The sequence below is a fragment of the Eptatretus burgeri genome, chromosome 9 (genome assembly GCF_056783735.1).
Source record: "Eptatretus burgeri isolate ZD-2024b chromosome 9, Ebu_testis_v1, whole genome shotgun sequence".
In the NCBI taxonomy this organism is placed as follows: domain Eukaryota; kingdom Metazoa; phylum Chordata; class Myxini; order Myxiniformes; family Myxinidae; genus Eptatretus; species Eptatretus burgeri.
In genome coordinates this window covers 8,041,001-8,056,078 of record NC_140969.1, presented here as the reverse complement: position 1 = coordinate 8,056,078, position 15,078 = coordinate 8,041,001, and the positions used below count along the sequence as shown (strand labels likewise).

The window sequence follows — 15,078 nt, the reverse complement described above, 5'->3', positions numbered from 1 at the left end:
TGCTGACCCTGTGTACTCTGCCCCATCCATTTCCCTTCCACAGATCTCCTCACGTGTGTGTTCCCCACTGTTTTGTCCTTCCCTCTCCCACCGCTCTTGTCTCCTGCTCCCCTTGTTGTATGTTCTGTGTGTTAGCTCTCATACGAGCTTTGACATTGTATACAAAAAAAGATGTATCATACCAGCCGGACTCCACCCAGATTAGGTCACCCATCCAAACTCAGCAGCCGGGCAAGCAGGAAACTGGTTCTGGATGTCACTGTTAATCCAACAATGACTTTGGAAGTTCTGTGAGGCTCTATTTTCGAGATGGGGGTCATTGGTCATCAATCAACAATATCCTGTTCCCTTCACAAAGCTGGCCTCCATGGACAGGTGACAAGAAAGAAGCCATTACTGAAAAAGGTGCATCTAAAAGCTCATATGGAGTTTGCAAGAAAGCATCTCAATGCCACTGCACCGTGTAGAGAAACGTTTTGTGGTGAGATGAGACAAAAACTGAACTTTTTGGTCTAAATTCAAAGAATTACATCGGCGCAAGCCTAACACTGCACATCACTCAGTCAACACCATCCCCACTGTCAAACATGGTGGTGGCAGCATCATGTTATGGGGCTGCTTTTCATCAGCAGGGACTGGCAAGCTTGGAAGGATAGAAGGGACCATGGACGGTACAAAGTGGAGGAAAATCCTTGATGAAAACTTGCTCGAGTCAGCAATGAATCTGAAACTTGATAGGAGATTCACATTTCAGCAGGACAATGATCCGAAGCACAAAGCTAAAGCCACACTGGAGTGACTGAATAAGAGGAAAATAAATGTTCGTGAGTGGTGCAGTCAAAGTCCTGATTTGAACCCAATTGAACATTTATGGCGAGACTTGCAGATTGCAGTCCATCAACGATCCCCATCAAACCTGGCAGAACGAGAGCAATTTTCACGTGAAGAATGGGAAAAGATTTCACCATCTCACTGTGCAAAGCTGGTAGAGACCGAACCAAAAAGACTCGGAACAGTCATTGCTGTAAAAGGTGCTTCCACCAAGTACTGACGAAGGGGCTGAATACTTTTACAACCAGTGAATTTTGATTTGTACATGTTTTTGGCAGGTATTCCTGACATGTAACCTCCTGAAAGGAAAATGGTGTTTCATTAGATGTCTTCATTTATGAATAAAAAAGTTAATTTGGAAAAATTGTTTCGACATAATTTGTAATGCATCTAAATGTTGCATTTTTCGAAGGGAGTGAATACTTTTATAGGCCAGTGTGTGTGTGTGTGTGTGTGTGTGTGTGTGTGTGTGTGTGTGTGTGTGTGTGTGTGTGTGTGTGTGTGTGTGTGTGTGTGAGCATGATTTCTCCCATTTCTAATTCCTTTATTTGCTGGTTTAAGTGTGGCTGGAGCATTGACAGGTGGTATTTCAGCAGCGGTAAAAAACTGCCAACGAAAGGAAGGCTCAACTCCAGGCCCAAAAAGAGTTGGAAAGACATAACAAATAATTGGAGAAACAAATGAGAAGTGGTGAAATTGCAGATTTTGCTGAAAAACTTGAAAGTCTACCTGATAAAGCGAGATTGTTAGTTGGAGATATGCTTTCTTCTATCGCACAAGCAGGTGTAAAATTAACAAAAAGGGGTAATGGATTATATCTTTCTAATAAATAAATGAGCATTGATGAGTGGTTTAAATAATTTGGAAAGAATACAACATCAAATTTACAACTTGCCAAATATCGGAAGAAATTAAAAACTTGATCATGTGGTTATTTGTACGAGAGATGAATTAACAAACTTGTCTCAATATACAAAGAATATTATTATGAATTTAAAAGATCATAATGGAAACGGCTCTCATTGGGATTGTATTTATAATAATCAGGTTAAATAGTATTTTGATAGTTATGGTCTTCCACCACCTGTTGAAGTCATGAAATTCTTACAGAATGGTGTTTATCAAACATTTCAAGTCCAATAATTAAATTCCAAGTGTTGTGGTCAATTATGTCTGTATGTGTTATTTCAACTCAACAAAAATTAAAAAAAATGATGATGATATTTTAATCTAATATCAATGATGTGTTGGAGAAGATGGTTCTACCTTTGGTGTATCCCAGGTACTGGATATTGATTTATCAAAATAATTACACAAAAGCACAGGCTGAATGACAGAAATATAGTATAAGAAAAAGTATTTCCATGAAAAATGCTTATAAATTAATAAATTACCCAAGCCTGACTGAGGTTAATGACTTGGTGAGATGAAGTGATTTATCACAATATATATCCCAAAATAAAACAGCTGTGTATTCCAAAAATACAAAAATGTTGATTTTATCTCCAGGTCATACAGAATTCACAGTTCCAATTGAAATAAAATTCTATAAAGAAGGGTGTATCGTTTGTATGAGAATAAAACATTGGGGATTTGATATGAATGATTTCGGGTATAATTGGTCATTTAAAATAAACCGAGAAGAAAATAAACCTGGAAGAATTAAATCAGTCTCGTAAGGAAAATATCATCCACTTGGTGCCGATAATGAGATTTGTGGAAGCACGATTAGCAAATAACAAATTAAAGAATTTAATAAGGCTAAAATCGATAACAGCTTTGCGGTAGTTTATATCATGAAAACACAAAGAACAGGATTTTCCATCGTAAGTGAGGGAATACAAACCAATTTAACAATGGGAAGATATTACTTGGCGTCATATTAATCTGTCATATATTTCTGATACATAAATGAGAGCAAGAAGGCTTCAAGAAAATTATCATTTCTGTGTCCAAGCATACCTACAAGAAAAGGGTATTTGTTATTTTAATAAATATGTTCTACAACATAAGAATGGGGTGTTTTCAAGAAAAGATTGGCTTTATACTGATGTTGCTAAATGAACAACTTTGGATTTAACTAAACTGTTAAACAATGAAAAGGTTTTAAAGTTGAGAAAATACAAGGGTCTTATAGAAATTCAGAAGAAATTTTATTGGTTTCCTGTTGTAAAAAAATTATTTTGAACACAGGAATATCAAGAAATGCAGATGAATATATGTATGATATTCTATGGGGTGAAAGTGGTTCAAGCATAGTAAGGGATGAGGAAGGAGTTGAAGAAAATGAGGCAAGTGAGAAGGAGGAGAGGGAGAAGAGAGAGAAGGGGGAGAGGGAGAAGAGAGAGAAGGAGGCAAGGGAGAAGAGAGAGGAGACAAGGGAGAAAAGAGGGAGGGGGAAGAATGAGCAGGAGAAAAGAGAGAGAGAGAATGAATCTAAAAATATGGAAACCAGTGAGATTACAAAAAGATTGGAGGTATTACAGAAAATAAATAAATCTCAACGCACTGAGGAGGAAAACAAAGAATTGACAAGTCTTGTAAAAATATATGCGTCAAGAGTATTAACATCGATTTCAGGGAGAAGATTTAAACAAGAGAGTGGAAATAAAGAAGAGAAAGAAGGAAAAGATTATATTATTGATGATGTTGGTGTAATTGACTTTGGTTAAAGTTTTACATTTTTTTTCTTCAATAAATGGAGGAGAGAGTGAAGGCATTTCTAAGGGTTCTTTATATATTCAAAATAAAGATTCAAATGTACATTTGGAAACTAAAAAGATTTTCGCTCTCTGTAGGAATTTTTCTCATAAATAAATGAATTGTTGTCTCAAATATAAAAAGAAAACCAACACTAAAAATAAATTGTATGTTAAAAGTAAAGATAATAGGGTTATACAAAAAGTTACATGTTTGGTGTGTGGCTCTAAAAAGAGTAAATTAATCTCCAAAAAAAACGTGGGGGAGATATACAAAAGTTTTTATCAGGAAGTGAATTTACAACAACTGGAACACCAGGGGAATTACATCTATAAGGATATTATTTCTGTGGTCTGGACACAAACTTGGATAAAAGATTAGATGAGGCTAACAATCCAAAACCTTAGTCTAAACATAAAAACAGAGTTGATGAAGTGTGTATGAAGCATGATATCGATTATGGAAATAGCACAACGTTGGAAGAAAAACACGAAGCGGATCGAGAAATGTTGTTTAATTTGTCTTTGATACAAAATCCAAGGTTGTGAGAAAAAGTTGATGGGTTTATCGTGAAAAAGATGATCAGTGCTAAATTGAGACGAGCTTGGAAATTCAAAAAACTTGCAGGCTCTAATGATGTTATTAAGATTGAAGAGCAATTAGCTGATGAATTACATAAACCAATAATCACAAAGTTTAAAACAAGGAAGATTTATTCCAAAGAAGTCGATTATATCTGGTCCGCTGACTTGATTGAACTCAATAATGATAATGGGTACAAGTATGCTTTAACCATTATTGATTTGAGGAGTAGATATGCATGTGTTGTCCCTTTGAAAAACAAAAAAGGTAATACTCTTATATGTTTGCCTTTCAACAGATATTTAATAAAAGAAAGAGAAAACCTCATAAATTGTGGAGTGATGAGGAAACAGAGTTCGACAAAAAGACATTTATGAATTTTCAAAAAGATAATGGTATTACATTATACAACACCTTTAATGAAGGAAAAGCAGTTGTTATTGAGCATTTTAATTGCACATTAAAAGAGAGACTATCTAAAAAATTCACTCAACTCGGTTCTCAACAATGGTTATCTTTAATTCAGGACATTGTCGATAAGTAAAATGATGCGATTCATACATCAACAAAATCCAAGCCATCAGAAAAATTTACAAAATTAAAATATGAAAAAGAGAATAATCTGAGAAATCCAAAGTTTAATATTAGTGATGTCGTCAGAATATTTCGGTGGAAATCACATTTTTTTTTTAAAGATTATACGAAGCGATGGACGAATGAACTTTTTCAAAATGTTGATGTAATAGATACAGTTCCTTGGACTTACAAATTATGATTTAAAAGGAGAAGAGATTTTAGGTTCATTTTATTCACAGGAATTACAAAAGACAAAGATAATAAATTTAAAATAAAATAAGAAAAATCAAGAATTGACTCCACCCCTTTTTTGACTCCACCCACACAGACCACGCCCACACAAACCACACCCATCATATCCACATCCATACACCACATCCATATCCATCATGCAATGATTAGTTTATTAGTTCCCCACACACAATGCGTTTATTTAATTTAAAAATTCACTCCGCCCCCCCTCTTTGTCTCCGCCCACACAAGTCACACCCACACAAGCCACACCAATACAATCCCCACCCATATACCCCATCATCCCCTCTCCTTGTGCACCACCCCCCCCTTGACCCATCACCCCCACCCTTACCCACACCCACACAAGCCACACAAATATACCCCATCATCCCCTCCCCTTGTGCGGCCCCCACCCTTGGCCCACCACCAACCTCATCCCACCTCCACCCTTCCCCACACAATGAGGAGGGGAGGTGTGGGATGAGGGGGGCAATGGGTCGTTGGGGGGTGCGCACCTTGCCCCCCTTTCTTTTTTACCCCTCCTTTATCCTTTTTTTGGAAATTAAGAATTGAATAATTTAAGCAAAGCAGATATAATTAAACAACATTGAAAACATTAAACATTTTTCTTTGGGTGGGAAGAAATATTCAATTGTAAAACAAAATCTTCTTTCCCAGTAGTCGGCTTTGGATGGCTTGCAATTTTGAAACTCGGACACCATATTCTGTTTAAAACAGAAGGAATAACCATTAGGGGAGATAAAGATGATTATATAATGATATTAATAAAATAATAAATAAAACATTTACCTCCAGAAAATTGAGTTTTGTGTCAGATTCGTGCAGACAGAGATTTAAACTGAAACAGATTGGGAATGAGTCAGTACCAAGTGGAATTTCAAAATCGTTCCATTCAAGGTTGTGAAATTCATTCGTTTCAAAACCAAACATCATGTTGTTTGGTACATTTTTAATGCTGGAAATAAAAAAACAAGCATTGAAAAATTAACACCACGTTGTCTCTCATGCATATAAAAGGTTGTGTATAAGTATATATAAGGTTGTGTATATTACCTCTCATTTAACTTCTCATCCAAACTTAAAGGATGGGATAAATCTCCAAAAAACTTCATCATCTCATTATGTAGTTCTCTTCGAACTGATGTTCTGTAAGGGTTTCATTCATATTCTGCCATTCTTCATGATATTCATTGGCTTGATTTTCAACATCAGTTATCAACTTTGTTATTGGGGACAGCCTGTCAGAAAAAAAAAACAACAATTATTAATCGGATATTGATTTGCTTGTGAATAAAACAACATATGATTAATCGTTTTTATCATAACTTACCTCTCCTCTTGTGAAAAAGATTGAAACTCATCTCCAAGGTCAGAATACTCCTCAACTGACATCCTCTGAATGAAACAAGCTGAACTTTAGGTCTGGCAATAAATAAGACAAGTTGATGACATCATGGAAATGAGAGAACAAACGGTTATTTTCGGATGTGTTTCTCAAAGGAAGGGATTAACATTTTCCATATTTTGTCTCAGGCAAGGGAAGACTTCTGCAAACGTCGCTTCTCAGGCAGGCTGATTGATTTCAACAACGAAAAGAGAACACTTTCTCCAATTGATTTTGAGAAGACAGGAGGAAAAGAAGAATGCATTGGGGCTTTTGATGATAAGAAGTTTACTTTAGAAAATGGGATTGACAGCCTCTCATATATATATATATATATATATATATATATATATCCATCCATCCACTGGGACCATACTCTGTGCAGAGCGTTGGTGCTGCCGAAGCAGTCTCCTTGGCTATTGGGCACAATCCTGGACGGGTCGCCACTCCGACACAGGATACCAGCATGCTGGCACTCATTTTGCCGACCTCGGAAGGATGACAGGCAGAGTCAACCCCACCTGGTATTAATTCAACAGCCGAGTGGGATTTGAACTCAGGATACTTGGATCCTAAGCCCACCACCCTAACCATTAAGCCAACACCAGGCATATATATATATATATATATATATATATATATATATATATATATATATATATATATCCATGAAATAAAATAAGGGTTGGGGGTTTTAACGGACTACCGTAGCCTTTTTTTATTGGTATACTCGACAGTGATGAATAACCATGAACAAATATTTGTTGGAACTATGATGAGTTTTGGTGTCAGTTATGTAAATTTTTGTAAGTCCCTCAGAACCCCTGAAAAGAGGGTGGAAGATTTTTTTAGAAACTTTGGGAAGAAATGGAAGTAAAAAGAGAGGAAATTGGGAGGATTTTGGTTTCATTCTGTAACTTTTTCCCTTTTCCCCCATTCACTCACATGTAAATTTTTGAGGTGCACCAGAAGCCCCAAAGTCCTACTATATATATATATATATATATATATATATATATATATATATATATATATATATATATATATATATATATATATATATATATATATATATATATATATATATATATATCTTTGTGATGAAAACTTAAAACTTGATCATTTGGTGTTTTACATCACAAAACTTTAGTGTGGTCCAGCAAGGAAAAAAAAATGTTTATAGTAGGTCATAAAAATAATTTTCACGTGTACAATGAAGTGTCCCAAAAAAACATCACTTTGTGGAAAATTCTATTTTTGTTGCATTTTATAACAAAAACATTACAGTGTGTTTCAGAAGAAACTGTCACTTTGTGGAAATATCACCACTTTAAATTTCTCACCGAAAGTAGGCCGAGATTGGCACTGCTGTTCTCCGAGCGGGAGTGCCGATACTAGTTATTATAACAAGCACAATTGTCACAGGATCCCAACCCGCCAACCATTGACTAAAGAAAGAAAATGCCATCGACAGACCAATATTGAAGCACAGTGAGGTTAAAGATGTGTGCATTTTGCAAAAACCAACCTCGGGTCAAGGCACAACTCCACGATGAAAGAAAAGAACAGTACAATGCAGTTGCAGATGATGGCCGCACCACTCTGCTTCTCTTTCTCCACTGAAAAGCGGGTCTCCATCCCTTTGTCGAGGAAACGCATGGACAATGGGTTCATGTGTTTCATTTTTATCCTGGAGGAAACATCAGCCAAAACAATCATGTGATGTTTGAAGACTCAAAACTAAAATGACAAAGGTAAGTTTTATGCTTGTGAAAGAGAACGCGGTGATTATAGTACAGCTATATTCTCAATTCCAATCAATCCCTCTGAATTATAATCCACTTCGGTAGACTCAGAAACTCCACTCCACTGGCAGCTACGTCGACCAATTCAAAAATGAACAGTGATTCAAATTTGACATGTATTGTCGTTTCTTACAAAGCTTGTATATATGGCTGGTAGGATAGCCTCGAGGAATGTGCACTTGCCCCTGTGATCTCGAGCCTGGTTTTAAATCCCGGCCCAGCTATAAACTGCGATGTTGGTGTTTCACAGGCAGTGCGAGGCATCAATGTGTGTGCCGTCCTTCAGATGGACGTTAAACTGGGCGTCACGTCTGCCGGCATTAGTTGGTGCAAGTTAAAGATCCCGTGGTGTTCTTCGTGAAGAGTAGTCGAGTTATCACTAGCACCCTGAACAGATTGCAAATTCCTGCTCCAACCTCCAAGGGCTACTGCATCAGTGGCAATGCCACACTCCCAGCAAAAACATATAATGAAAATGCACAACCAAGTGCTGCCAATGAAAGAAGACAATATATAAATCACGACAGGTAATCTTTCCCACACCGTGCAACCAATCGTCGGTAATTTTCAACAGGCTTGATGGTGTCAAGGATCAGAAATTCCATAATAATTCCCTAATTTGCAAGCACCTTGATTTTCTGCGCATGCGTCGAAGCAGAAAACACATGATCGGAGGCATTCATTACCTGTACTATTAAAACAAAGTCCCTCAAAAATTATTTTATTTGCATGCGTGCTTACATTACTCTGTTAACGTTTTGAGTGGGAGCAGAGTATAACTTGCACGTCGGAAGACGTGGACTTTTCCTTGAATGTGGAGGGCAAAAGTTGACATTGATAACCCCACCTGCAATGTATAAATGTACTCTCAGTTATAAATGTATGGTTTCTACAAGTGCAGGTCGTTGGCCATTTCACTACTCATTTTCTCACAATGCAAAGCTCTTGAATCAAATCAGTTGGAGGAGCATTCAAGCGGATAATCTAGCTTAATGGCACAAATGTGATATTTATTCTATTCTTTCGGATGTAGCACGTGATTGCTGGTTTGAATCATTCCTGGAAGAGTAGCTGTGCCACAGATACAGTACTCTCTGGAGGTTAGAGCTAGAATTTGCAATCTGTTCAGGGTTCAGGGTACCAGTGATAACTCACCTACTCTTCGCAAAAGACACCTTGGGATATTTAACGTCCATTGATATTACCAATGCTGACAGACCGGTTCTCCAGCTTAAGGTCGATCCGATGGATGGCATATGCATTGACGTCTTGCCCTGCATGCAAAACACCAGGGTGAGAGTTTATAGCTGGGCAGAGATTCAAACCAAGGCGAGACAGCTCAGAAGCAAATTTGCATACTTCAAGACCATCCTGCAAGTTCCAAATATGCCAGTAAAATGCTGGATAAGCATGCCATTTTATTACACAGCTGCAGTGTGCCAGCTCAATGGTGCTGATCATTATATGGTCAAGCAGTTTCATCGATGCCAACTCATCGAGTAACTAAAACCAATGTAATAGAAACAATAACAGATGTTTATACAAGTGGCTTGGGAGCTATGGACTACCAGAATGGCCAAGATGTATGCACACTCACCTCCAAGCTGCCTTTTGCCTGGGTTTGAATCCTGACCGAGCTATAAACTGTGGTCCTGGTGTTTCCCAGCCAGGATGATTCATCAATGTGTGTGCCTTCCCTCGGATGGACATTAAGCAGTTATTCGGTCTGCTGGTATTCGTTGGTGGATGGATAAAAAATACCACAGTATCCTTCACAAAGAGTAGGTCAACAATCATGGCATCATGGCAAATTTTTTTTCCAAAATTCCAAAACTCCTGCCCAAACCTTGGGTTACCCATATCCCAAGGGAAAAAGTGCAAAAGGGTAAACTCCAAAGAGGGGCACTACGCCTCTAAGCTGGGCATGAGGATAAGTCATAGTAGTAGTAGTAGTAGTCATGCTAGTAGTGTGTGAGTTATACCAACACCCCTGCTTGATTCAAGCCATGTGTCCCACAAAGTGGCCTATAGGATTTTGCCAAACATATCTTGAAATGCTTGTACACTTCTACACATCATAAGTTTTGTTTAATTAAACCAAAGGATCAAATACACATTTGTTAGTTAATGCCTCCAATCTGACATTTCAAGTCAAACTAGTGAATATAGCAGCTAAGTGTTGAAACAACAGTGTAGTACCCCAGAGGTTATGGGTTCAAATGTGGCTGAAGACAGCATCATTGAGCATTTGAGTTCAAGCTTCCCAGAAGAAAAAAAAAAAACTAGCTTGCTCACCAACGAACCCCAAACCCAACTGTGCAATGACGTTTTTACCATGATGACTGGTGGGATACATTCAGGATCGATTTCCTTTATATGTCAGATAATGAACTTGTTTTAAGAGAGAGAGAGAGAGAGAGAGAGAGAGAGAGAGAGAGAGAGAGAGAGAGAGAGAGAGAGAGAGAGAGAGAGAGAGAGAGAGAGAGAGAGAGAGAGAGAGAGAGAGAGAGAGAGAGAGAGAGAGAGAGAGAGAGAGAGAGAGAGAGAGAGAGAGAGAGAGAGAAAGAAAGAGAGAGAAAGAAAGAAAGAGAGAGAGAAAGAGAGAGAGAGAGAGAGAGAGAGAGAGAGAGAGAGAGAGAGAGAGAGAGAGAGAGAGAGAGAGAGAGAGAGAGAGAGAGAGAGAGAGAGAGAGAGAGAGAGAGAGACAGAGAGAGAGAGATATACAGAGATAGAGAGAGAGATACAGAGATACAGAGAGAGAGAGAGAGAGATACAGAGATACAGAGATACAGAGATATACAGAGATAGAGAGAGAGATACAGAGATACAGAGAGAGAGAGAGAGAGAGAGAGAGAGATACAGAGATACAGAGATACAGAGATACAGAGATACAGAGATACAGAGATACAGAGATACAGAGATACAGAGATACAGAGATACAGAGATACAGAGATACAGAGAGAGAGAGAGAGAGAGAGAGAGAGAGAGAGAGAGAGAGAGAGAGAGAGAGAGATACAGAGAGAGAGAGAGAGAGAGAGATACAGAGATACAGAGAGACAGAGATATACAGAGATATACAGAGATATACAGAGATATACAGAGATACAGAGAGAGAGAGAGATACAGAGATACAGAGATACAGAGAGAGAGAGATACAGAGATACAGAGATACAGAGATACAGAGATACAGAGATACAGAGATACAGAGATACAGAGATACAGAGATACAGAGATACAGAGAGAGAGAGAGAGAGAGAGAGAGAGAGAGAGAGAGAGAGAGAGAGAGAGAGAGAGAGAGAGAGAGAGAGAGAGAGATAGAGAGAGACAGAGAGAGAGAGAGAGAGAGAGATACAGAGAGACAGAGAGACACAGATAGAGAGATAGAGAGATACAGAGAGAGAGAGAGAGAGAGAGAGAGAGAGAGAGAGAGAGAGAGAGAGAGAGATACAGAGAGAGAGAGAGAGAGAGAGATACAGAGATACAGAGAGAGAGAGAGAGAGAGAGAGAGAGAGAGAGAGAGAGAGAGAGAGAGAGAGAGAGAGAGAGAGACACAGAGAGAGAGAGAGAGAGAGAGAGAGAGAGAGAGAGAGAGAGAGAGAGAGAGAGAGAGAGAGAGAGAGAGGGAGACGGAGACGGACAGAGAGAGGGAGAGAGATGGAGATGGAAACAGAGAGAGAGAGAGGGAGAGAGAGAGTGACAGAGAATCAATGGTGCTATTTTAACAGGTTTGTTGATCTTGCTGATGTTGAGCCAGATGACTTCATGTGAAAATGTCTGTGAATGAAAACTACAGAAAAAACACGAACTGGTCAGAAAAATCCCCAAGGACAAAATAACAAATTCAAAGAATCATTGAGCATTTGAGCAAATCATTGAGCAAATTCAAAGAATCATTCTTCTGGGAAGCTTGAACTCAAATGCTCAATGATGCTGTTTTTAACGTGGGCAAAAACTCGTATTTAAATGTTTAAAAACAAGAACAAAAAGACACAAAATGCCTTAGCCCCCGTGGTTTTAGTCATTTTGCTGTATGGAATTAAAGGGCTCGTCCATACTTACAAGATTAATGTGTATGTGCAACTGACTTGAGTGGTCATGTGAAATAAAAGAACATTTGTGACATTTGCCAAGTTTGAACAAAATCGGACAGTGCATGTTCATGAAATGGTTGGGGACACTTTACAGTAAAAAAATGGCCACCAGTCGGCCATCTTGGATCTTTGCGGTGTGTACACAAGCCATCATTCGTTATGTGTGCCAAGTTTGAAGAAGATCGGTAAATGCATGTCCCAGAAATGTTTGAAGACGTGTTCAACACCGGGTTATTTTTTTTAACAACTAAAATGGCTGCCAGTCTACCATTCGGCCATCTTTGATCAGATCACATAGTAAAGTGAGGGGCATGTGTATGCCTTCATGTACTGTGGTTGTGCCAGGTTTGAACAAAATCAGACCATGCGTGTTCACCTCTCCTCTTGTGAATGGTTGGGGACACATTTAAGTCACAAAATGGCCGCCAGTCGCCCATATTGGATCTCGTCTCAAAAAAAATGACACGCATATGAAAGCCATCATTCTTTATCTGTGTGCCAAGTTTGAAGAACATCCGAAAATGCATGTCCGAGAATTAGTTGGACGTATTTGACACCGGGTATTTTTTTAGAACTAAAATGACCGCCAATCGGCCATCGTTGATCACATTGTGAAACAAAATAATGTGCTTATGTATACCAACATGTGTTGTCGTTGTGCCAAATATGAATAAAATCGGTCGATACATGTCCAAGATATGGTTGTGGACGCACGCACGGACACAAAAATCGAGACCAAATCCATAAACCCCTGTTTCATAAGTCCAACAGGGGATGTATATATATATATATATATATATATATATATATATATATATATATATATATATATATATATATATATATATATATATATATATATATATATCTTGTTGCGAATCTCGAAGCCATTATCACACTCATCATTCAGGTCCTTTAGCTCAGTTATCTCGGTAAGTACATGTTCTATAGATAGCTCGACTTCCATTGTTTAATGGGTAAATCTATGTAAATGTGCTGTGATTAATTTTAATAGTTAGGGTTCAATCAGAACGACACTCCTCCACAACTAAGAAGAAGAAGAACCCTCCCGTCGCGTGATTCAACGGCGTAAACAGGAATGACGGATGGGGTGGGTCCGGCAGAAAGCGACGTAAACAGTCCCCACCCGCGGTTGCGGGGGGGGGGGGGCGTACGAGGGCGAATGAGTCACGCCGGTAGCGAGGCGGGGCTGAGAGGGATAAGAAGGGGACCCTCTGCTTGGCTTGATGGTTGTTGTTCTGGTGCTGGTTCAGCTCAGCTGGAGTAGTTGGTTCTTCTGGTGGCTGTTGTTCTGCTCCGTGGTCTCATCTTGGCTCAGCTCGCTCTTCTTGGTGCGTGGAGCTCTTCGCAGTCTCTGCTTGGTTCCCGGTTTGGTGCGACTTCTTGGCCTCATCTTGGTCGGTGGTTCTTCAGGGAAGCGACGCATCGGGTTGGGAAGGATCGGCGCCTCGTCTCACCAGCACGTGGTCCGGAGCGCGAGGGGATCCGCCGGAGCTCGGAAAGGATAGCGGCTTGCGGTGATTGGATCCAACTCGCCCACGCTGGTGCCTGGTCCGAAAAGCTTGAAGACCACACGAGGTGGAAAGGTCCGAGTCAGACACTGGGCTTCAGCTCATCTGTCCCTCCGAGCTGAAGTCCGCATTAAAGGCATCAGCCACCATTTCGTGTGTGTGTGTGTGTGTGTGTGTGTGTGTGTGTGTGTGTGTGTGTGTGTGTGTGTGTGTGTGTGTGTGTGTGTGCGCGCGCGCATGCGTATCCGTGGGCCTGTCTAACAAGTAGAAAAGTGTTAAGTGCTTTGTGTGCTGTACATATTGCATTGCATAGCATTTCTGATATTCGGTATAGTTCTGCTCTTTTGTGTTCCCTTAGCTCCCCATTATTACTGTATAAATAAATCCCAATTGTTAAATGTATCAGCTCGTTTTGTGTTTCTTGCATTGGCTCGACATGACGCATGTTTGAGGATTGGTGTTGGCAAATTGTTAAATCGGACCGACGGTTCTCGGCGGTTAAGCCACTCGGAATCGCACATGGAACGAGTGTGCCAAGCGGCTCGTTTTCGTACGAGTTCCGTCGAGGGTGAACTTCTCCGGTAGTCGGACCACGTGGGTACTTAAGTAAATTGAAAAGTTGGCAATCGACGCTACCCCATGTGATCTACCCATTGGTGAACTTCGGTCCAGTCAGGACCCCTCCGCTCCGGACTTATCCGGGGCGACGACCTTTACATTCCGGGTGATCGGTCGAGCCGGCTCACGGCTCCATCTTGCGGTCGTGCTCACGGTCGAGTCCCGGCCCCATAACAATATATATATATATATATATATATATATATATATATATATATATATATATATATATATATATATATCTTCTTCTTCTTCTTTCGGCTGCTCCCGTGAGGGGTCGCCACAGCGGATCATTCGTGTGATCCGCATAGTGATTTGGCACATGTTTTACGCCGGATGCCCTTGCTGACGCAACCCTGGTCGCCTCTTACGAAACAGGGATATGGTACACCTATTTTAACCGGGGTATACACCGGCCCAGTATACTGGTACTCATTTCGCCAACCTCGGAAGGATGACAGGCTGAGTCAACCCCCTGGTGTATTAATTCAGTGGCCCAACGGGGCTTGAACTCAGGACCTTTTGGATCCCAAGCCGCTGCCCTAACCACTGCGCCAACACCAGGATATATATATATATATATATATATATATATATATATATATATATATATATATATATATATATATATATATGTGTATATATGTGTGTATATATATATATATATGTGTGTATATATATATATATATATATATATATATATA

The 15,078-nt window shown here is 39.5% G+C and overlaps 1 protein-coding gene across 3 annotated transcripts in view; it reads right to left on the bottom strand.

The window, feature by feature from the left end:
* ADCY3 (adenylate cyclase 3) overlaps positions 1 to 15,078 on the bottom strand; it is a 158,755-nt gene that overhangs the window by 46,337 nt on the left and 97,340 nt on the right. For 2 of the 3 annotated variants that reach the window (XM_085894011.1, XM_085894010.1), the window contains exons 10-11: positions 9,731 to 9,862; positions 7,857 to 8,018 (exon numbers count right to left, since the gene is read on the bottom strand). In XM_085894011.1, coding sequence (XP_085750137.1) covers positions 7,857 to 8,018; positions 9,731 to 9,862 — 294 coding nt within the window. The remainder of the gene's footprint in view (positions 1 to 7,856; positions 8,019 to 9,730; positions 9,863 to 15,078) is intronic. The other variant, XM_085894009.1, reaches the window with a different exon arrangement.